Below are 24,062 nucleotides of genomic sequence, written 5' to 3' on the forward strand. Positions count from 1 at the left end.
AGGCCCCGGATGGAAGCTTTGTGGAGAGGAAGGGAAGGGCTTCTCAGAAGTAGGGGAGGACCAGTCTCTTCTAAAGACAGTCAGAGTAGATTTGTAATAAACAGATCTTTAAGTAATTTATTCATTTGCTCAACAAATATTGGCTACGCATGTGCAAGACACAGTGCCTGTTCTCAGAGTCATCCTCACCCCGGGGGAAGCAGACAGATGACAAGACGATGTCAGAATGCTGTCCTGGTGCTGGGGCTGGGCGGGTCCACAGGAGGAGGACGGGCATAGCCACAGACACCCCGCCCTCCTGGGCCTACGAGAGCCTCAGGTCTTCGGTCCAGCGGCCCAGGCGCCTGTGGGGGAGCACCTGCTGATGGTTTGTCTCACTGGCTCGAGCTCAGGAGCTGGCAGGGGCAGGACAGACAGAATGCTGCGTGGCCAGCGTGGGGTCAGTCAGGTGACACAGGTGCTCACAGACCCGTGAGCGAGTTCATGCTAACAGCTGGGACAGAAGCTCTTCCTTTCCACCATGATCTGCGTTTAAAGTCTCGGTTTCTCTCCTCTGTCACCTCTCCTGTCCTTGTCATCTCTCCTGTCCCTGGTCGGCCCTGTAGTCTGACCTTTTGTCTCCTGGAAGCTCTGCTGCTAAGGAAGCTAAACTGTGCGAACTCACTTCCCAGCTTAGGAAGGTAGTCGTGCCGTGTCGGGTCGTGCTTGCTGCTCCGCTCCATGCGCACTCAGCACGCAAGCTCAGGACGGGGGACACGAGGAAGCCCGAGCCTGGGCATGCGGGGGAGGCAGTTTCCTCACAGAGCTCACCACACCCCAGCCGCACCCAGAGCCAGGGTCAGCTGCCTCCCACTGACACATGCCGCCACCAGGGCGTGCTGGTGGATGAGGAAGCGCTTCCATCCGTCGGGTGGAAGCGCCGCACGGAGCATGTGTGCTTTCTGCTACCGCTTTAGTTAGTTTGCAGCATGCGGTCCCCAGAGTCGCGTCACTGTTAGTTGAACTGATACAGTGTTCTTGCCGACAGGCTGAGGAGAGACACGGCAACATTGAGGAGCAGCTGTGCCAGATGGAGGCGCAGCTGGAGGAGAAGAACCAGGAGCTGCAGCGGGTACGTGGCCAAGCAGACATCTGTCTGCTCCAGCACTGCGTGGAGCCTGGGGCAACCGGGTGGCGGGAGGCTCAGTTCTCCTCTTTCCCTGACTCTGTCCCCTTCTCCCTCTGCTGCGCGCATTTACCTTGTGGCCGCATCTGTGCTTTGTCTGCTGATAGGGGCACCTGCCACACAGGCAACATTATGTCCCCTTGGGAACAGGAAAGAACTTGGTGCCTGCGGGCAGTCCTGCAGGGGACAGATGGATCCCCACGTCCAAGGAGGCTGCCTGCAGCCCTGATGAGCTTGTTGGGAATTGCTCCAGGTACCACTGGGATCGATATATGGGCGCCCCTCAGACACACTGAGGTTGCTGGCCTGGGTCCCCTGAAATGACTAGGCAGAGTCTGCTTGCTTAGGATATGGCACCTAAGTCCCAAATTCAGGTTATGTTCCTGACCTCTATCCCGAAATAGCAAATTATTACTCTCAACGTAAAGGTATACATAGGGATGGACATTCCTGCACATGAGGATTGTTGGCTGAGCCGTGATGGAAGGAGTTCGCGAGCAGGGTCGTGGGGCGTGTGCCAGGTGGATCTAAGAGCTTTTCACAAAGAGTCCGTCAGAGGTCAGCATGGCACATCCAGGGAAAAGCGAGTGGCTGCCCCAGGTCCAGCGGGTATCCACCTTATGACATCAGTTCAAGGCTGTTAGATTTTGTTTTCACCAGAAACCTGTATTCTTGGTCATGGACTGCCGAACATCAGACATGAGCTTCCACAAAGAGAAGATTCTGACTCTGATGAAGGGACCATGCTGGGCAGTCCCCTGCCTCCCAGTATGTGCACACACACATACACATATGCACACATGCTCCTTCACAGGAGGTTCATGCACACACACACACACACAGGCTTGTGCACAGGCACACACGCACAGGCTCGTGCACACGTTCACCTCTTGGAGAGTTAGATTTTTGGCTATTTAGGGGTGCACTTTATTATTTTTTAATTTTTATTGATTTCAAAGAGGTGAGGGGGAGAGAGAGAGAAACATCAAGGAGAGAGAATCATTGATTGGCTGCCTCCTGCATGCCCCACACTGGGGATTGAGCCCCACAACCTGGGCATGTGCCCTGACCAGGAATTGAACTGTGACTGGTTCATAGGTCGACTCTCAACCACTGAGCCACACTGCTTGAGCCTTTCTATTATTTTCAGTACTGGCTACAGAGTTGAAGGACAGGTGCTGAGATGGGGATTCTGTGTATAACTAAGGCAATTCAGAGTAAACTTTTAAGATTTGCTCTCAAAATATTCGAATGTTAACACCTTACTGTATAGGATCTCCTCCAGGTGGTGGTTGCAGAGTGTTAGGCATGGCTTGGAGGGCTTTCTCTTTAATCCTTACAAGGCCATCGAGAAAAGGGAGACACTGGCACCACATTTTATAGACGAGGAAACTGAAGCACAGTCCCGCAGCGAGTTCTTGTGGGTTCACACTCCTCCCCGGGCAGCGTGGCTTGAGCACGCCTCTCAGCCCCTGCCACGCTACCCTCCCCCTGGGGAAGCGCCTTCTCCTTGGTGATCTCTCACAGACTCGTCCCTGCGACTCTGCACCTGCGAGTAGGTCCTAGTGCTCCTGTCGTCACTACAGGCGACGGGGAGGGACAGCCTAGGGCTGATGGCACAGATCGCCCACACCGTCGGCCCTTGGCACTTTTAAAATAATGATCCTGCCTTTGCTGGAAGTTGCTAAGTGGTTTTTTGTTTGTTTGTTTTTTCATATATTTTTATTGATTTCAGAGAAGAAGGGAGAGAGAGAGAGAGAGAGAGAGAGAAAGAGAAACATCAATGATGAGAATCATCGATCGGCTGCCTCCTGCACGGCCCCCGGCTGCCTCCTGCACGCCCCCCACTGAGGATTGAGCCTGCAACCCGGGCATGTGTCCCGACCGGAATGGAACCCAGGACCCCTCAGTCCACAAGCTGATGCCCATCCACTGAGCCAAACCAGCCAGGGCGCTGAGTTTCTGTTTCTCCTGTTTTAGGCACGGCAGAGAGAAAAGATGAATGAAGAACATAATAAACGCTTATCAGAAACTGTTGACAGGCTCCTTTCAGAATCGAATGAGAGACTTCAGCTTCACCTTAAGGAGAGGATGGCTGCTCTGGAAGAGAAGGTTGGTTGCCCTGAGGGCATTCCCGCCCCACAGTGCCTAACGGTCAATGCCAGTGCGGAAAGCAGACAGTATCTTCCAGCGGAAGCGGCTCTCACTGGCCGTGTCCTTGCGCAGTTTGCGTACATGGAAAATCGTTTGTCATTCTTATTCTCTAGAGCAGGAGTCAGTAAACCGTTTCTTTCAAGGAGCAGACAGTAAATATTTTACACTTTTGCTAATAATTACAAACTGAGTAAAATAATTCCGTGCTAATCAATGAACATGCAAGCAGCCCAAGACACGGTATGTAAATCAGTTGGTGTGCTGTGTTCTAATAAAAATTGATTGACAGGAAGGGGCTGTGGGCTGGATTTCGCCGACAGGCGCCAGTTTACCAACCCCTACACTAGAATCTTTTGGGAGGCCCCGCCCTCACCCCTTTGTTGCTCTTGCATTGGAAGTTGATTTCTGTCTCAGAGTCCCATTCTACCACCTGCCTTCTCTCTTTCCATTTGGTTTGGAAAGTGTCTGAGCCTGGGCTTTTGCTGCTGTCGCCATAGAATTCTTAGCTGTGACTGAGAGGAGGCACATTCTAGGATCTGTCAGGACCCCAGTGGGAGCCAGTGGAGTCCAGGTCAATAAAATTGTTCTGATGGCACCAGTGTACCTAGAGATGCGACCCAGAATCTTTGTTGGGATTGGCACTTGGCCATGCTCATTTGAGAGAGACCAGTGATCTCTACTGATGGTGCGACACATCAGACACTATGAAACGCATTGTCCGAGCTGCACAGGATGGTTGGTGACACACATCCCTGATCAGTGGGCCAACCCGAAGGCACGAATGTTTTTAATTTTTATTTATTTTTATTGATTTCAGAGAAGAAGGGAGAGAGAGAGAGAAACATCAATGATGAGAGAGAATCATTGATTGGCTGCCTCCTACACTCCCCACATTAGTGATTGAGACCACAACCTGGCATATGCCTTGACTGGGAATCGAACCATGACCTCTTGGTTCATAGGTCGCTGCTCAACCACTGAGCCACACTGGCTGGGCAGGCAGGAATGTTTTTATCTGGGAGCTGAACCCGGCATTTGAACCTGTGTTAGCTTTCCCTAATGGCCACTGCAGACCAGTGTAACAATGAAAATGAATGTGCCTCACCAACATTCGGAAGGCAGTCAGAAAAGTAAGTTTGCCTTACCAGGGACTGTTCACGGTTCCTCTGGCCTCACTCTGGGAGTGTGGTGCTGCTCAGCAGTACATTCTTATGCCTCATACCTTTGCTGAGGTACTTCATTATTTTAAACAGAAACGTAGCCATCTGATATCACGTGGAGTATTGTCCCGAATCAACACTAAAGCACTGTATCTTTTTCAGAATTCTCTAGTACGTGAAGTTGAAGATGCAAAAAAGCAACTAGAAGAAACTCAACAGGATAAGGTACTTAAGTCTGTAACCCATTTAGACCCCCATTGAGAGCAGAACGGAGCTGCGTCCAGTGCTGCTGTGACCGTTGCAGCATGGGGGGTGCTGAGGGCAGCTTCTCTGCGAGCCCACTGCTCTGTGGCTGTGCGTCTGGTGGTGCACGTGGCCCAGGACTGCTTCCTTCTGGCTTCACGGGAAAGCTACGACAGAACCACAAACCTTCCACCTAGCACAGGCCCGGCCAGTCGGAAGACACTGTGCCACGCATGATCCTAGCGGCCCACATTTAAACAGTACAAGGACAGGTGAAAGTAATTGTGTTTAACCCAGTAGAATCAAAATGTTACTTTGTCATGTAATTAATATAAAAATTGATGAGCTCCTTCCCATGCTTTTTATCATATGAAGCTTGAAATCCAGTGTGTCTTATAGTCACCACACATCTCAACTGGGACTGCCCCTTCGAGTGCTCCGTGGCCACGTGGGGCCACTATAGGAGCTACTTGGGATAGCACTGAGACACAGCTTAGGGGTGCCTGTAACAGCTTTTTGTCAGCTTGACTTAATGTTTTACAGCGTATAGAAGGTTGAGCATACAAATGGTAGGTGAGTGCAGGTGTGCAATTATTCGTTAGGGGTTCTGGGGGCCGTTCGTTTACATTAGGACTTTTGGAGAAAATGTTCTCAGAATTAAAGCACTTGGTACTTGTCACTGTTCAGTTAACCTATCGTGCGAAGAATTTGCATCCTGAGATCTTCAATGGGTGTCACTTGCTGTTTTGCAGAATCAGCTGGTACTGAACATCGAAGCTTTGAGGGCTGAACTGAGCCAGATGCGGCTCAGAGGTGCTTCCCTTCATCACAGGTATGAAGTCGGCCTCCGTCCCTGTCATGTGTGCACAGGGCACATGCCTGGCTGGGTGGGCAGCATCACTGGCTGCAGCTTGGCTGGGCCCCAGAGGTCAGGCCAGGCTCAGCACCTGGAGGAGGTTTGGAAGGCGGGTGATCAGTTCATGGATGTGTTCACTGGAAGGCCCCGCAGAACAAGGCCCTGGTGGTGTAGGGACAGGCAGGCAAAGCCCAGGGCCTCAGTGAGCATCGGACCCCGGGAGTGACAGTCACGGGCACAGGGACGGAGAGGCTGTGTGGGGGGACAATGGCAGGAGAGACTTCGAGGAGGCAAACCTGCAGATTTCACAGAGGAGCCGGAGGTGGGAAAAGACACCTTGCAGAGTGCCTGGGACAGGCATTGGCTGGGAGGGTAAAGAGAAGCAGGCATGAGCTCAGCTTCTGGGCGTGACTTTGCAGTGGGGTCAGTCAGCTTGTTTTGTGACCTTCTGGGGCGAGAGGAGAGAGCCCAGGCTGAGTGGGAAAGGCAGCTGATGGACGGGCTTCCGTAAATAGACGGCATGTGGACAAGAGCCTCGCTCCTGAGGGGACTAGCTGCAGGGTGGTGGCAGTGGGGAGGCGAGGCAGCCTGGAGAACGGTGTCAGGAGCAGGCACTTGTGCGTCTGGAGAAACCGAGACTCATCCAGAATGACGTGCAGGACTGTGCGTGTGGCTTTCAGCTGGTGTGAAACAAGGCCCAGCCCCACCACAGCTGGAACCCTGCTGAGGAGGAAGGAGCAGTTTATTAGGAACAAGGGAAAGAGGAAATTCCCCACGTAGACATCTTTAGACGAGCAATAAGTCTGAGCAGCATTTCAGAAACATTTCTTGAAAGAATGTAGAGGTGTGGGAACCAAAAGGGGATGAGTTGGCATGTCCCACTGGCCCTGTCCGCAGGTCGTGTGCCCAGGCACAAGGGGACCCGTTAACTTACTTTGATCAGGTTGGGTGGGTTTTATCTCCCCAGATCCTAAGGACTTTTGAGGATGAAGGCAGCACCCTTGTTTCCCAGGTGACGGTGGCAGGACTGAGTGTGGTGCCCTGCCCAGTGAAGGCGGGACCTCTGGGCAGTGCGCTCCGTGCCCCGCTGACCAGGTCCTCGGCAGGCCTCCTGGGGACAGCTAGTGGTTCCTTCAGCATCTCCATCCGGGGTGTCCAGGCCTGGCCACTGTTCGGGAGATTCCTCCAGCCAACAGTGTTGAGTGTCTGCTACCTGATTGTACACTGGTCTGTGCTTTGGATTTGGAAACATGAAAGCAAGCTGCCAAGTCCAGTTCCTGTCAGTGCCAGCTGGGGTTCAGGGGCTCCTGCAGCAGGTCCTCCAGGGTGCACTTGAGGCAGCCTCACAGGTCGGGGCTGGGGGCCGGCAGCCTCACGCGGTGGTTGTTGGCAGATGGGAAAGTAAGCAGTTGGGGGCCAGGAGTGACATGCGGGTGTGCCCCCTGGTCAATCAGGGAGAAAGCGGAGCTGACCCAGGCTGCGCAGCCCGACCAAGGGACAGTTCTGAGGGTCACGTTTGCGGTGTCGCATTGGTTTCCCTGGGCATCGAGGTTTCCCTCCTGGAGGGGCTGAAAGAGGAAAGATTGGCAGGGCGTGGGCATTGGAGCAAGCGGAGGCCCCTCTGTGCCCTCCGTGGAGACCTTGCCGTAAATTTATTTCCCAGATTGACAGGTCTGGCCTGACCAACAAAGTTAGTTCACTTTCTTCTAATAATGCTTTTTTCCCATGTTTCAGCCGACCCCATTTGGGCAGTGTCCCAGACTTCAGGTTCCCCGTGGCAGACGGTCCCACGGACTCCTACAGCAGCAGCGCGGTGTTGCGGCGCCCCCAGAAAGGCCGCGTGGCAGCGCTGCGGGACGAGCCTTCCAAGGCAAGCGCTCCATCTTCTCCCCGGGTCACCTGCCTGCACAAGTCACCTGTTTACCTCGTGGTTTTGAGACTGTTTTGGAATTACAGTGTCAATAGGTCACGTTCTCTTTCCCTCCCCCCATGTCCCTTTTTCTAGCTAAAAGTTTATTTTTAAGGAATGGAAATTCTAATAAAATATGACCTCTTAATCTAACACAATGCCGATTAGTAGTCTTGAAGTAGTAGTGAAGAATAAATGAGCGCATGTATAGTCAACCCTTGAACAACACGGTTTTGAACTGTGCAGGTAGCTTATCTGTGGAATTTTCCAACGTGTAAACAGACCACTTACACTTAGGACTAGGTATCTATGAATAGGTACAGCATCGTGAATGTATTTTCCTTAACGTTCTTTCCTCTAGCTTACTTTATTATAAGTACAGTGTATAATGTAAGACAAAGTATGTGTTAATTGACTATCTTATTGATAAGACTTCCAGTCAACAGTGGGCTGTCAGTAGTTAAGTTTTGGGGGAGTCAAAAGTTATACATGGATTTATGACTGTGCAGGGGGTTGGCACCCCTAACCCTGTATTGTTCAAGGGTCGACAGTATTTATCTTTTTATTTTTAAGAGTATATTTTTTTTTAGCATATTTTTATTTATTTCAGAGAGGAAGGGAGAAGGAGACAGAAACATCAATGATGAGAATCATTGATTGGCTGCCTCCTGCATGCCCTCCACTGGGGACTGAGCCCACAACCCGGGCCTGTGCCCTGACCAGGAATCGAACCCTGACCTTCTGGTTCATAGGTTGACGCTCAACCACTGAGCCACGCCAGCCAGGCTAAGCATTTTATTTTAACTTAAATGAGCATTCGCTCGCTAATTAAATTAACATTCACTGGCTAATCTTGATGGATGCCAGCAGCTTATAATGTGGCCCATTTTTCGAGAATCTTTCAGGCTTGATTTAGAAATTTTTGAAAACTTTTGACTTTGACTTCCTTAAAGTTGCTCTGACTGTGGTTATACTCTTGCGTCTTTGCTGAGATGGGGTTTCTGTTCACAGGTACAGACTCTGAACGAGCAGGATTGGGAGCGTGCCCAGCAAGCCAGCGTCCTGGCCAATGTGGCACAGGCGTTTGAGAGCGATGTCGACCTGTCAGACGGCGAGGACGAAGGGGACACTCTCTTCAGCTCGTCGGCGCTGCTGTCGCCCAGTGGGCAGGCCGACGCTCAGACACTGGCCATGATGCTGCAGGAGCAGCTGGACGCCATCAACAAGGAGATCAGGTATATGGGGTTGTACATGGGGTTATGCCCGGCACACAGACAGTGTCCCCGGGGAACTGTACCCCACTTAGAGAAGGCTGGAGCAGGTGCAGCGAGCAGTGTCTAAATGGTCTAGAACAGTGGTTCTCAACCTGTGGGTCGCGACCTCTTTGGCGGTCGAACGACCCTTTCACAGGGGTCGCCTAAGACCATCCTGCATATCAGATATTTACATTACGATTCATAACAGTAGCAACATTACAGTTGTGAAGTAGCAACGAAAATAATTTTATGGTTGGGTCACAACATGAGGAACTGTATTTAAAGGGCCAGAAGGTTGAGAACCACTGGTCTAGAATAATACTTCAGTTCTGTTTGAAGGGTTTTTAAGTTTTGAAATTGCCCTTTATTATGGAATTCAGTCAGCCAGGGCCTTCCCTCTACAACTGATGTCGGCACATTTGTGTAAGGTGCCGTGGCAGGGTGAGAGGTGTTCAGTTCCATCCCCAAAAGCTGAGGACCCAGCTGGAGGGCCCTGGAGCTTTGCCCGCCTGGGAGGCTGCCGGGTGGGGGCTACCTGCCACATGTGCGTCCTCCAGCCCTGCAGAGTGCTGGTGTGTGTCACACAGCCACTTCGAACAGGAAAGCTAAGGTGTGAAGGTTGGCAAATCCCCTTGGGGTTTGCACTTGGCCGTATTAAATTAACACAGCACAGAGACTGGTGCATTGTGGGACAGTGCTGGTCACAGGGGGTGTGTGCGCTCTTTTAGGCTCATCAATATTTTAAAGGGGTTTCCTTAGAAACCTCCCAGCAGTTCTAGTAGTAAATGTACAATAGTGGGCCATCTGAGGGGCAGAATTCAAAGCATTGCCTGGGCTTAGGAGGCCTTAGGTGTTGGGGCGCAGCCGTGACCAGGGTGCCCTGAGGCCCGCCCTGCTCAGACCTGATGCAGCCACACACCCGGTTGGTCCCAAGGCCACGTGAAGAGCACCACGTGCTGAGCCTGCCGTAGATGCAGGTGGCGTGGCCACCAGGTCTTGTTCTTGTACAGCTAATACGGCAGAAATGCCCCTCACCTGCACACGGTTTCTACACAGTGGCGTGGGTGCTGCTGCTGACAGCGGATGGCCTGTCTGTTTGTCCAGGTTGATTCAGGAGGAAAAGGAGAGCACGGAGCAGCGGGCTGAGGAGATCGAAAGCCGCGTTGGCAGTGGGAGCCTGGACAACCTCGGTCGTTTCAGATCCATGAGCTCCATTCCATATCCTGGGTCCTCACTCGCGGGCTCCTCCCCTCCAAACAGCGGTCGGTCCACCCCTCGACGCATCCCGCACAGCCCCGCTCGGGAAGTGGACAGACTAGGCATCATGACTCTGGTAAGTGCTTGCCTGTTCCCCGCTGCACTCCCCATCCAGCGAGTTCTGTCTCGGACACTGCACATGTGCTTTTTGTTTGACCCAGAAGAAAGTCAGGTATTTTGCTTCGCATGTGTTATGCTTGGAAGTCCAAGGTTTTGAAAACCAGCTGGTATGTCATCAGTCATTCGACAGCAGCGCGGTGACAAATGAATTTTACTTCTCGGAGGACCAATTGGGCATGGCAGCTTCAAGGGGGAGGATTTCCGTTTTTTAGGAATGGACAGTTTAACAGAGTAAGTATAGGCAGCCTCGTAGCTCATAGAGACGTGTACCAAGGCCGAGGCCGTCTTCCTTTACATTAGGGTTGCCTAACTGGAGGGTACAGGGCCTGCCGTCAGAAAACAGCAACCAAGCAAGGCAGACCGGTCCTCTTCGTCATGCTGCCTGGGAGACCAGCAGCCATCCATGAAGAGCCAAGTGGCTTCCTAGGAAGCATCTGGAATTGCAGTGACCTATGGCCCTGGTGACAGAGCGATACCCTTGCTGACGCATCTGGTTTAGGTTTGCATGAGCACTGCCTCACATTGCACACTGACCGACAGCGTGCTGTGCATCCACACCACCGACCTTTCCTGTCCCACCCACACTCACTCTCAGCCACACTGCCCAGCTTCACCCTCAGCCACACTGTCTGCCAGCAGATAGCCACATCACCTCTGCATCATTCCGGTGGCATGTGACATACTCTCCGTAACTTACATCATTAGCTAATTAGCTAGTATTTTAAACTCTCTGACAATTTCACTTAGGGTTTCATGTTTATTTTCTCTGAGAATTTATAATCAGGCCAGATATTTTCCCCTTGTGTGTAGTTCTGCATGCTGGCTGGCCTGTGTCTGCTGCATTTGGTTTTGATCTCCTGCATCATCCTTTTGTTTGTTTAATCACCATTCATCCAGGCCTCAGTTCCCCTGTCCCCCATCTCCCCGTAGTCTATTCCTCCCTCCCTTCCCCTCTCCCTGGCTGCAATACCTCCACCACAGGCGCAAGTGACGGCAGCCATGTGGTCCATGGGGAGTGACTGTTCACGCTCAGCTCATTGGTGACTTCATGCTTTTTCTTCATTTTTCATTGAATAGTGTTTTTCCCCGCAATGATGATATATTTTAGATGAGGATATAGGCATGATATAGATGGATCAGAGTGGTTTTACTCAAAACTATAGGATGTGTGTAATTCGTAAGTGAAATGTTACCTCTACAAATGTGAAGAAATAATCCACTAAGTGTAGGATTAATGGAATCTTGACACAAACAGTATACCTTCTGGTTGTGATGCTGTATTCAAGACCATCAATAGCATCAACTTACTGAACATGCACAGTTAATACTTTTAACAGACTACTTTTCTAATTTAAAGATCATGAATTACAGAATGTGAAGATTCCACCTACTTATTCTAGCTTTTATTCTTACAGATTTTCAGGGGGTTCCCTGCTGTAGTCAATAAAACTTTTTTTTGAGCATTTTAAATTAAATTCTAGGCAAGGATTTTACATTAACATCCAACAGGTGATTAACTCCAAGTAGGTTTGTTCAGTTTTATAACAGTTATTAGACTGATCGTTTGAAGTGTAACTTGTTTTTCATTAAGAAAAATGAAAGAATAGAGAAGTTTGGCTTAGAATAGATAACTATTAGGGCTCTTTGTTACATAGATTGCATTATTTTAATTAATCTTATATGTTGTAATAGAATTTTATTTCCTTGAGTAATAATTCGTGGTATTTCTCTAGTAAATTTTGAATAACTTATATTTAAATTTTTGGTGAAAAATGTTCTATTTCCAGTTACTTTTTTTTCTAAATCTTAGCTCACTTATATTTGTCCTGTCATTCTTTTTTAAATGTATTTGCCTGTATATACTGATGGTTGGATTTTTAACATCAAAGTGTGCAGTAAACCTGGTTTTTCTTCCTTTCTTTGCATGCATCTGTCAGCCTAGTGATTTAAGGAAACATCGTAGAAAGGTAAATTTTCGTGATGTAACGTGCCTTTGTTTCTCTGTGAAGAGTGTCTGTCACTGTATATACATGCGCACCGAGGGCAGGTAATGACACTGTTAGAAATGTCCTTGGTGGTTCCACAGAACCCATGATGGGCATAAGCGTTGGCCTTCCTCCCACCTGGTTGCCTTTCAGTCGCTGCTTTCATGTTTATAACAAACGTGGTGTTTGACTATTAAAGCAGAACCATGGATCTTAGGTCTGAGAAAAACCAGTTTTAATCATCACAGCTGGCAGCAGTTAGTAAGCTCTTACTATGTGCCAGGCTCTGTGCTCCATGCTTATGAGTCTGTCATCTGATCCTCACACGCACCCTGGGAGACATGGGTTACTGTTGTTACCCCCATTTTACAGACTTGGGAACTGAGGCTTGGAGAGGTGTCACGCACTGTGCCCACAGTCGCACAATCAGGAAACAGTGCAGTACGATCTGTCTGGTTTCAAAGCCTGGACACTTGGCCACGTCGCCCTCCAGCCTGCCTTTTCCCAGATGCTCTCAGCTCCTTCGCAGCATCCCTGCCAGGGGGGTCAGGGCCTCTTCTCCATATAGATGACCATGAATTGGGTCTTCCTGTTCTCAGAGGATGGAACCAAATGACTTCCTCGTGATTGTCACGCTGTGCACCAGTCTGTACCCCCTCTCAAACCTGTGTGCTCACGCACTCGGACAGCCTTCAGGTGGTCAGTGGTGTGAGCCTTCCCTTGTGCAGAGTAGCCTGGCGATTTAGGGACCTCGTGTGGTGAAGTTCCAGCTCTGTCGCTGCATGGTGTGTGGCCTGGCTGTGCTCCTCGCCCTCTTGGTGCCCGGCTCTGCTCTCCTGTGAAATAAAGACAGTGACAGAAAGCGTGCTCTTGGGAGGCCATGGGCTGTGCGTGTCTGCCCACAGGCCACAGTTGTGAAGAGCTTACACTAGCGACAGGCACAGAGCACACCCTCCCGTCCTGCTGGCTCGTACTTCACTTTTCTTGCTAGCAAAGCTTTCAATGAAGGAAGTGGTGTGCTGATCTGTCTCCAGGCAGGACAGCCTGGTGGGAACTTGGGCTCACTGACGGGCTCCTTTGTATTCAAGACTGTCAATGTCACCCTGACTGGTTTGGCTCAGTGGATAGAGCGTCGGCCTGCGGACTCAAGGGTCCCAGGTTCGATTCCAGTCAAGGGCATGTACCTTGGTTGCGGGCACATACCCAGTGGGGAGTGTGCAGGAGGCAGCTGATCGATGTTTCTCTCTCATCAATGTTTCTAACTTTCTATTCCTATCCCTTCCTCTCTGTAAAAAATCAATAAAATATATGAGGAAAAAAAAAGACTGTCGATGTCATCAACTTACTGAACATGCAGTACCTAAAGAATAGAGAAGTTTGGCTTAGAATAGACAACTATTAGGGCTCTTTGATACATAGATTGCATTATTTTAATTAATCTTACAGGTTGTAATAGAATTTTATTTCCCTGAGTAATCGTAGTGTTTCTCTAGTAAATTTTGAATAATTTACTTTTTTTTTTTTTTGATTGATTTCAGAGAGGAAGTGAGAGGGAGAGAGAGAGGAGCATCAATGATGAGAGAGAATCATTGATCGGCTGCCTCCTGCACACCCTCTACTGGGGATCAAGCCCACAACCTATGCATGTGCCCTTGACCAGAATCAAACCTGGGACCCTTCTGTCCACAGGCTGATGCTCTATCCACTGAGCCAAACCAGCCAGGGCTGAATAACTTAAAAATTTTTGGTGAAAAAATGTTCTATTTCCAGTTACTTTTTTTCTTCTAAATCTTAGCTCACTTATATTTGTTCTGTCATGACTGCCCTGGGGTGGTTGTGAGGATGCAACCAGGTGTGTGTGCGGGTGCCTGGCGCCATGCAGATGCGGCCGATGGGTATGCAATGGCGCCTTTTTACTCCCCAGTGTCCTTGGATATGCCCAGACGACTTCCCAGCTCCACGGAGCCTCCCCTTGTCAAGTCTGAAATGGCACGTAGACTCTAGTCCAGCATGGAGAGCACCTTCCAGTAGGAGCACAGAGGGAGAGGGCTGGCCAGGCCACGTGGGGTGAGCCGGGAGATGTCCTTAGCAACAGGCTCATGTCAACTGGGCTTTGAACGAGGGGCGGCCTTTGCTTGGGCAGTTGCTGGTCTTCATGGAGTTTACAGTCAGTTCAGCCACAAGGGTCGCTCCCCGTCCTGTTTTTTGTTGTTGGGTTTTCACAAATCATTGTTTTAACCTGCATCTGAGATCTACCCCTAAGTTTCACAGTGATCGGTTTAGCCATTGTAGCCTGTGGTCTGATGGTTGGGAATGAGGAGAGGATGCAGAATTGTCCAGCTGTTGCTGATGGTTATGTCTTGAATAAGTTCAGCTCTGTTCTGCACTAATTCACTTGGTCATCACCGAGCCTCGGGGATGCAGTGGATCGATATTTTGTACACAATACCATTTTTAAAAAGGCGTACGTTGGCTGCTCAAGTCTCTTTGTGCACACAAGTGCTTGCGAGGCGCAGTTCGTGATGTCCAGCCCTGCCCTAACCATGAAACTCAAATATGTACATGAGTCCTGAGGGTCCATCCGCTCCCCATGCTGTTGCCATCGCCCTGCTTCCCATACTCACATCCTGGCACACCTAGAATCTTTAAGACCACGGAGACCATCTTTTAGTGAAAACTTAGGATTATTTCCTCTAAGCCAGAGTGAACACACTGTTTTTCAACCGCATATAATGTTTCAGTTGTGACACCCAATCTAAACATTATTGAGAAACACGGGCCAGATACACGTGTGGGGGTGGAGGAGTTAGTTACCTTTTCACTTTTTTAACTGTTTGTTACTCCAGTCATTTGAATCATTATTTGAAATGGTACTGGGTCATGGTACAAGCTGTTTCTTTTTCTTCCTTCTAAACAAAAAGGTCTGGATAGTTTTGCCCAAAAGGGTTCTGCCCTTGCTGGCATTTCTTTTGAAGGGCATCGGATCCACACATTCTCCCCGCTCCCCACTGGGGAGAGCGAATGCCGCCTGGTCCGTGATGATGTGGTCCAGGTCTCTGCTATCCCATCAGTGGCTGTCCCCATGGTGTCCTAGGACTCTAGGCTGCATGGAGGCTCGGGAACAGGAGTGTCCCTGTGTCCCGCCAGGGCCCACATTCACCCGAGTGCAGCAGCTGGGGGCTGGGGCCAGGCTCTGAGCTGTGTGCTCGGTGGTCCGCAGCCCTGTGTCTTGTGAACAAGACCTGCCTTTACAATGGCATTAGCCCGAGACCGCTTTGTACTCGGACAAAAGCAGAGCAGTAGATTTTCAAATAAGTGTATGATTGTAATTTAAAGCCTGTGTGATTTTTTATTTTTTTGGTCAAGTCTGTTGTTAACTAAGTTTACACTTCTCTCCACCCCTCAGTTGCCAGCTTCCCGAGAAGAGGTACGAGATGACAAGACCACGATAAAATGTGAAACATCCCCCCCTCCCTCCCCGAGGTCCCTGCGCTTGGACAGGCTGCACAAAGGAGCCCTGCACACGGTCAGCCACGAAGACATCCGGGACCTCAGGAAGTAAGGAGGCGCAGTCTATAGGAAGTAAGGGGAGGGGCGGAGCCAGTCACCATGGAAACATACTTGTCTGAATTTTCAGCATTAAGAAAGCTATTTTTTTTTTAAGAGAGACCATTCTCCTTCCCTCTATTTTTTTTAAATGTCTTTTTGCTTTCAGAGAGGAAGGGAGAGGGGAAGAGAGAGAGAAATTTCAATGATGAGAGAACCATTGATCAGCTGCCTCCTGCATGCCCCCCACTGGGAATCAAGCATGCGACCCGGGCATGTCCCCTGACTGGGAATCGAACCGTGACCTCCTGATTCATAGGTTGATAGTCAACCATTGAGCCACACCAGCCAGGCAAGCTATTGATTTTGTTTTGTTAATTCTCACCCAAGGATATTTTTCCATTGTTTGTATGTTTGTTTGCTTTAGAGAGAGTGGAAGGGAGGGAGGGAAGGGGAGAGCGAGAGAAACATGGATGTGAGAGAGACACATCGATTGGTTGCACATGCACCCAGATTGGGTGGGGAACAAACCTGCAGGCCAAGGCTCTGACCACTGGGCAACACTGGCCAAGGCTCTTGATCTTTTCTTGTTTAAAAAAGTCAGAACAATGTTTTTAAAGAAAAACTGGCTAATTCAGTAGTGTTTATTGAAATGGTGTTCTCAGCATGCGGGCCGTGCCCTAGAACTGCGGTGATGCCACGGGTGCAGGCGTGGTTGGTAGAGGCTGTGAGGGAAGACAGACTTAGGCCAGATCCACCATTTTAGGAAAACCTCATTTCTTCAGACTCCACAAATCAACTGGTTTGAGAACGAACGTTCTATTCTTGTGGGAGCGTTTGCCCCGCACATGGCATGTTTCTGGTGGTCACCCTGTAAGGCAGTCGGTGGCTTTCAGGGGCCCCTGTACCTTTGAGCTGCAGGACTTCACTTGTCCTTCCTGCTCCCGGGTGTCTGCCCTCAGGAGCCCAGTGAGACAGCCCTGCAGCTGGTTACTCTTGCTCTCTTTCCACGGCCAGGACAATTGCACTCGGGGAGGCTAAGGGAGCTGCAGAGAGTGGGGACTGCTGTGTCACTAGCTGAGAGGTAACCTGGGTGGGGTCGGTCATGCCCTCTGTGGCAGGTGGTGTGGAGCCCCGCCTTCCTTGGAAGGAGTCTCCCAGGCCCAGAAGAACCTCGGCCTCCCAGAAACAGGTCTCTGTCGGGAGACACGGGAGCCCAAGCTTCCTGGCATGTGTGTTCTGTGAAGTAGGTGTCGCAGAAGAGACGGAGATGTTTGTGGTGAAGTTTGAGAGCGGGTATTAAAAACGTGGAGAGTTCTGGCTCCTGTGACAAGGGCACTTGTTAAAGATCATTTTCTGTCCCCAAAGCTCGACAGGCTCACAGGATGGCCCGGTGAGCAACCCCAGCAGCAGTAACAGTAGCCAGGACTCGCTCCACAAAGCCCCCAAGAAGAAGGGCATCAAGTCCTCCATCGGCCGCTTGTTTGGCAAGAAGGAAAAGATGCGCCCTGGGCACATCGGCAAGGAGGCGCTGGGACAAGGTCGGTGTGCTCAGCAAACCGCCAGCCGTGAGGGTAGGGTCTGCCAGGTGTGCCTGCTGTGTGCCCCATCCACCCTGCGTGGGGTCTGCCTTACCAGCTGGGTGTTCTCCTGGGGCCTAGGCCAGGGACAGGGACATTTTCTCCGTGCGTACCTACAAACCAGAGAGCCACGGTAATATGTCTTTGCCCTGAATAGCAGCCTGTTGTGGAAGTAAGCGGTTTCCTTCTCTGGGCATCTGCGTGATGTCATACCTGCTCACACTGTCCACCTGTTGATGAAACCATCTATGGTGCCCATATTGATCTCCTCTCTTTCGACCACTCTGCTTCCTCGTAGCTGGCATTTCAGAGACAGAAAACGCATCTCAAGACGCCTTGGGACTTAGCAAATTGGGAGGACAGGCTGAGAAAAATCGCAAACTTCAGAAAAAGTAAGTGTTTTATTGTCCAACTTACTGAATAGTTTTTTATTGTGCCTGATTTTTACCTAATGTTTATTTATTAAATGTGTCCTTCATTCTGCAAGGAGACGATGCTGTAGAGATGGAGGAGTCAGTCAGCATTTCCTCCTCCAGGCATTCTTTGTAGTTTGTAGCAAACCAGCAATAAGTGGGCGATGAGGGAGATTAAAGGAGTGATGGGCATGCACTCTTACACTTTGGAGCAGTTACGGAGAGAATGCTGTCCACGTGTTTTATGTATGTGTATAGTAGGGACTCTGATTTCGAGTGTCTTGTTATTTGCAGGCACGAGCTGCTCGAGGAAGCACGGAGACAAGGTCTACCTTTTGCACAATGGGACGGGCCCACTGTGGTCGTGTGGCTGGAGGTACGCCGCCTCCTCCTCGGGGGTGAGGGTGTTACACGGGTGAGCGTGTGATTCCCGTCAGACTCTAAGCCTAACCCGGCCTTGACACTTCCTGTCTCTAGCTCTGGGTGGGGATGCCGGCCTGGTATGTGGCCGCGTGCCGAGCCAATGTGAAGAGCGGGGCCATCATGTCGGCCCTGTCGGACACGGAGATCCAGCGGGAGATCGGCATCAGCAACCCTCTGCACCGGCTGAAGCTGCGGCTGGCCATCCAGGAGATCATGTCCCTGACCAGCCCGTCGGCCCCACCCACGTCCAGGACGGTACGTGTCCGTCCCCTGCTTCCTTAGAAATACACTCACGGTTCCGGTTTAAGATTTTAGCATTCAGAAACACTACAGCTTCTTATGTGACAGTTGGTGGTTAAAAGACACTTTATGAAATGCTTTTACAGCAGCTTTGCCATTGTAATACAGAAGGAGTTTGAAATGTAGAAAAGTGGTGATCACATTTACGTAGAAATTTATGGAAAGTGAAGGGAAAACTTAGATCCCCAGTTGCATGATAACGAGTGTTTCTCTACCGATGTACTCGGCCTGCGGGTGCTGCTCACGGGGCTGGAGCCCCTGGGAGCGCGGGTGTAGGCAGTCCTGACCCTGCAGGTGCGCCAGCATGGTCTGCTCAGTTTCCCCCATGGGGAGACCTTGAACATCCTTCAAAGCTGCTGGTTGCAAAGTTAAAAACATACCTCAGGGGCACATGCTCGGTAACAGGGTCCGGGCAGCTCTGGCATTGGCTCCGGGCCTCTCTGCTCTGAGTCTGCTCTGGAGAGAGGACCTGGTCAGGCCCCTCAGAGCCGCATAGACACTCGTCTGAGTGGAGGCCAAGGCCCGATTCGGACGCGTAGCTGCTCCTCACAGTGAGTCAAGAACGCGTGTGTTGGTTTTGTTTCGTAGGGAAGGTGGGGTGAACAGCACCCCTGTCTCAGCTGCTGCCCAGATGCTCTTGTCCCGTGGGCTTGTCCCAGTTCACCTCAGTGGCCTTTCTAGAAAGGAAGGGGCCGGTGGTTCCCCAGTTTTTCATGACAAAGACAGCTCCTGAGTAGGCAGTGAGAGCACACCTCCCTTGGGGGAGCCTTCCCTGCACCCCAAGACCAGGGCAGCTGTTCCCTGAGGATCCCGGGGCTAGGGCCTGTTCCTAGACCAGCTGAGGGGAGGGGGCTGTTCTGTGGACACAGCCCTGCTCCCAGCCTCCTGGTGCCCCCACACGAGGTTCTCCAGGTGGGAGGCCACTCTCAGCGGGCCCCTGCTGAGGACCGTCTTCCCATAACGGAAGCCTGCTTTTGTGCTGTGCCCTTTGTGCTGTCGGTCAGACTGCGCTCAATCTATTGAATCGACAGTCAGTCACAGCTCTCAGGAGTATGACCTGTTTCCTCTGTGCCTGTCACGAACCTCAGGTGGTAAGCGTGGCAGGTACACCTGGAAGGCGTGGGCTGCTCTCCTGCTGTTGACAGCACAGTGTCAGTGAGGTGTGGCTACTCTGTAAACGGGGAGAGCTGGTGGTAAAATGTTACTTCCATGTGGACATCTAACATGAAGGTGAAAAGGACACGCTTTGCCTCGCCTGCTCTTACGCGCCTGTGGCTTACGTGTCTGCCACCTTTCCTTCTTGTCACTGCTCCCCTTATCCTGGATGGGCGTGGTCATGGGGTCACCCTAGACCACAGGAAATGTCTGGTTAACGCACGAAGAGATGGAGACGCTCGCCGCCACGCCACGCACGGTCAGTCCCGCCCGGGCTCGTGTTCCTCAGGGCATCCCGTTCAGAGCAGGGACAAGGTGTCCTCCACATCATATTGTTCCCGATGCATATTTCTTTTAGGTCTGGGTTAAATGTGTGCAATAGAATTCGTATTTTATCTTCTTTTAGATTTTTTTTGTCATGAACTTAAAGTTGGTAGACCAGCTCTGTTTAGATTGAATTCCTTTCTCTTGAGGGGAGACCTCAGTTTAACCCCCAATGTGAGGGCCCGACCCGAGTTTCCTCCTCAGTGGGTGCGCTGGGCATGGACGCCTGCTCCTTGCATGCAGAGGGCGTGTGGGTCGTGCATGCGTTTTGCATGATGCTTGTGCTGTTTGAGCTCTCCCTTGGTGAAGCTGCACTGCCCGCGTTCACTGTTTTGCGTTCCTAAGCTCACAGTACTAACCGTATGTGTATGTTCTCTTGCATCCCTAACCACGTAACATCAGGAGGATGAGGAGGGAAGCTGGGCTCAGGTTGGAGACTTTCTATAATCTATTCTTCACTATATGTACAGCAACAAAAAGAATTGGCGTATGAAAACTTGTAATTTACTTTTCTTGACATTTTTAACATCTTAATTTAATCATGATAATGTTAATGATTTAAAAGCATCAGTCAAAGCCAAGTATAGGATTCAAGAGTGCAGAGAGGATGTCTCATGGACAATTTTGAACATTTCTCAGCTTTCTCGTAGGGACACAGTGGTTCACTCTCATGAACATAGATCACTTTGCATGACGTGTGGCCTTTATGCAAAGTCCTGTGGACTCCGCAGCTCCTGAGATTAGATATTCAGTCCCCAACAGGGTCACTGTAGTTATAAGACCTGCTGATGGGAAAACCCTTCTGATAAATAAGTAGGTTCAGAGGCTCACCTCTGAGTCTGTGTGGGTACTTTCTTACACTGTGTGAACTTACAGCTTTCCTCCTATGGAAACCTCAGTTCAGCCTCTTCTCGCTTAGTGTACATCTGGATTTTTCAACTTCCCGGTTCTTCAGCTCCAGCGAGCTTTGTCCCAGCTGGTTTGCAGCTGTGCTAGCAGTGCCTTCCCTCCTGAGTCCGCCAGCACTGCCGTGTGCTGTGCATTTCAGCAGCACCTTGGAGCCGGGAGGTGTGGGCAGGCCTTTTCTCCCGAGGCCTCCTTAAAGGCATTGCGCACGGATCTGGAGATTGTGTATCTGAAAAACAATAATTTTAAATGAGAATTTTCCTAATTACAGTTGATGGTTGACACTCCTGTTTCTCCTATTGGTCCCCTTAAAATAAAGCCAGTTACATCCACTTCCTAAACAAAAGAGGGGAGCTCGAGCAGGATTCCCTGAGCTCCCCGCCCCCACCTATGGGCTGGCTGCTTCTCAGGTAAATGCCCTGTCCACCTTCACAGGGTCACTAGTGACCACTAGAATTAAAAAGGGTGCGTTTCATAGTTCCTTACATGTCACTGAACTTTATAGTGAGAAGCAGAGCTCTGCCATAGGAAATCCCTGCATCAGAGGCACGATGTATAAATTAAATAAGCTGAACACTTGCTCTTTGCTGTGGAAATGTAAGCAGGGCGAGCTGTGCTGATGACGCCAGAATTAGCCAGTATGCGGTCTTCGGCGTGAGCCAAGGCCACTGGGCTTTTAGATGAGAGGAAGGGGAGGCGGGTCCGGGTGCTGCCAAGCGCAGGAGTCGTTCGGTGCCCACCCCATGCTGCCCCACGGCGGCAGCTGTGCAGCCGGGAAAGTTCGAGGTGCCCATGGGCACTGGGGGAAGAACATGTCAAGATGCAGCCTTTGGGCAGGCAGCATCAGTGTGTCCACCCGCGAGACTGCTGCTTCCAGACGCAGCAGGGGACAGGACGGCCTGGGCCCTCCCAGCGCCCCGATCTACAGAGCTCAAAGGTCTGAATTGAATTTGTGATCATTCCAATGATGGGAAGACAGACCCTGTGCTGTGGCTGTCTCCTGTCGCCCACATTCTCTGACCACGAGACCCTGCTGCGTGCATTTCTCAGAAACCTGTGATGGCAGCCCAGGAGATGTGGGTCTCCCTGGGATGAGCCGGTACTCCCAGGAGCGCACATCACTGACCAGGAGGAAGTAACTAGACTAGAGTGCGTAGATGAGAATAAGGAAGGTTCTGCTTCCATAGAATTTTCTGTTTAGAAGTTTCTTTGCATTTTGTGTCAATTTAAGAATTACATACTCAGCAAGCAAGAAAGCAGTACCAGATATCCATGCTCTAAGTGTCTGAGATGAAAGTGAGGCTTGAAAGACTGAGAAAAACATGATATTGTGACAGTGTCCAAAAAAGTCTGTATTTCTCACTCATGGTTGTTTAGAGCAAATAGTAAAACTTTTTTCTGTTAGAATTTGAGCATTCTTGTTGGAGTTGGAGTCATTCCTTTCAGCTTGGTTGGAATAAATAATAGCTTAGAGACCATATTTTCAAAACAACATGGTGGGAGGTAGAATTGCTGTGTCCAGGGATCCCTGCAGCATCCTGAGGGTTAGTTTGGTCTTGGGCTGAAGCACCCCAGTGTCTCTCTCTGGCGTGTGTCACATACTGCACACAATGTGCTCCTTTCTTCTCTGGACAAAGCTTGCACCTATTCTGTTAGATTTACCCAAGGCGTCCGTGGCGATTCATGGCATTGTGAATGGCATTTCTAAAATTTCCATTTCCAGTTCATTTCTAGTGTTTGGAAATACAGTTCATTTTCATATCTTTACCTTGTATCCTGCAACTTGACTGGACTCTTTAGTTGTAACAGCTGTCTTATAGATTCATTTCTGGGGTTGTTAGGTCTCCTACCAATAAAGATGTTCTCTTCTCACCAGTTACATGCTTGATTGTCACAGTGGCTAGGAGCTGCCGCACAGCTTTGCATAACTTCCTTACTCTGACCTGACCAGGGGAGGAGCGTGTAGTCTTCCCCGTGGAGGGGTGTCAGCGCTGTGTGTTTGGTAGAGGCCCTTCATCAGATCGAGGCGGGTTCCTCCACTCAGAACGCTGAGACTCCCCTAAAGGAATGGTGAATTTTGTCAAATGCCTCCCCTCATCTTTCAGATGTGGTTTTTCTCTTCAGTCCATTAATATGGTGAATTTCATTGATTTTCAAATGTTGGCCCAAATTTAAGTTCTCGAGAAAAACCCCACTTGTCCTATTTCATGACTTAATATATTACTGATTTGCTGTGCTAATGTTTTACATGGAGTTTTGCATCTGTGTCTCTGAGGGATATTGGTCTGTAGTTTTCTTGTAATACATTCATTTGTCTGGGTTCAATGTCAGGACAATGCTGGCCTCGTAGAATGAGTTAGGCATTTCTTCTTCACTTTTTTGAAATAGTCTATAGAATTCCTCTTTTTTCATAAATGTTAGGTAGGATTCACCTGTGAAGCCATTTAGGACAGAGATTTTGGTTGTGAAAAGGTTTGTAACTACAAAAAAGTTCTAATAGATAGAGGTCATACACTTCTTACTCAGTGGCTTTCATAGATTGTCTGAGTTGCTTAAAGTTATTCACAATTTTCCCTTATTATTCTTTCAATGTCTATAGGATATGAACCTTTATCCCCTTTCATTCTTAATATTGGTAATGTCTTTTGTTTTGTTTTGTTTTGTTTTAGTACTCTGGTGAAGGGTCCAGTGGTTCTCAACCTTCCTAATGCCGCGACCCTTTAATACAGTTCCTCATGTTGTGGTGACCCCCAACCATAAAATTATTTTCGTTGCTACTTCATCACTGTAATTTTGCTCCTGTTATGAATCGTCATGTAAATATCTGATATGCAGGCTGTATTTTCAGGGGTCGCGGATAGACAATTTTATTGATAGTTATGAAGAAACAGATTTTAGTTTTATTTTATTTTTAATTATTTTTCTGGTTTCTGTTTCATTGGTTTCTGCTCTTTTTCTTTTCTTCGTTCTGCTTCATTTCCTTCCTTCTGATTTCATTTGTTCTTTTCAAGGTTTTTCAGGTAGAATCTTAGATTATTGATTTGTGACCTTTCCTCAATTATATCATAAGTATTTATACTATTAATTTCCCTCAAGGCACTGCTTTAGCTGTGTCCCATACTTTTTGAATATATTGTGTTTTCACTCATTCAGTTTAATACATTTTCTCATTCCTCTTATGATTTCTTCTTTGACACATGGGTTATTAGAAGTATGCTGCTTTCCAAATATTCAGGAGTTTTCATTTACCTTTTTATTATCGATTTCTAATTTAATTCTTTTGAGGTCGGAGCACATTTTATGATTTCAT

General features: G+C 49.6%; 1 protein-coding gene across 8 annotated transcripts in view; it reads left to right on the forward strand.

Moving 5' to 3' along the window:
* PPFIA1 (PTPRF interacting protein alpha 1) overlaps positions 1 to 24,062 on the forward strand; it is a 54,324-nt gene that overhangs the window by 20,720 nt on the left and 9,542 nt on the right. For 7 of the 8 annotated variants that reach the window (XM_023761803.1, XM_023761802.1, XM_023761801.1 and 4 more), the window contains 12 exons: positions 1,028 to 1,111; positions 3,146 to 3,277; positions 4,642 to 4,704; positions 5,475 to 5,554; positions 7,313 to 7,448; positions 8,499 to 8,722; positions 9,848 to 10,076; positions 15,512 to 15,663; positions 17,020 to 17,225; positions 17,530 to 17,623; positions 17,939 to 18,020; positions 18,122 to 18,322. In XM_023761803.1, the coding sequence (XP_023617571.1) occupies positions 1,028 to 1,111; positions 3,146 to 3,277; positions 4,642 to 4,704; positions 5,475 to 5,554; positions 7,313 to 7,448; positions 8,499 to 8,722; positions 9,848 to 10,076; positions 15,512 to 15,663; positions 17,020 to 17,225; positions 17,530 to 17,623; positions 17,939 to 18,020; positions 18,122 to 18,322 (1,683 nt within the window). The remainder of the gene's footprint in view (positions 1 to 1,027; positions 1,112 to 3,145; positions 3,278 to 4,641; positions 4,705 to 5,474; positions 5,555 to 7,312; positions 7,449 to 8,498; positions 8,723 to 9,847; positions 10,077 to 15,511; positions 15,664 to 17,019; positions 17,226 to 17,529; positions 17,624 to 17,938; positions 18,021 to 18,121; positions 18,323 to 24,062) is intronic. The other variant, XM_006098051.3, reaches the window with a different exon arrangement.

This window comes from Myotis lucifugus, unplaced genomic scaffold, assembly GCF_000147115.1.
Source record: "Myotis lucifugus unplaced genomic scaffold, Myoluc2.0 scaffold_218, whole genome shotgun sequence".
Lineage (NCBI taxonomy): Eukaryota > Metazoa > Chordata > Mammalia > Chiroptera > Vespertilionidae > Myotis > Myotis lucifugus.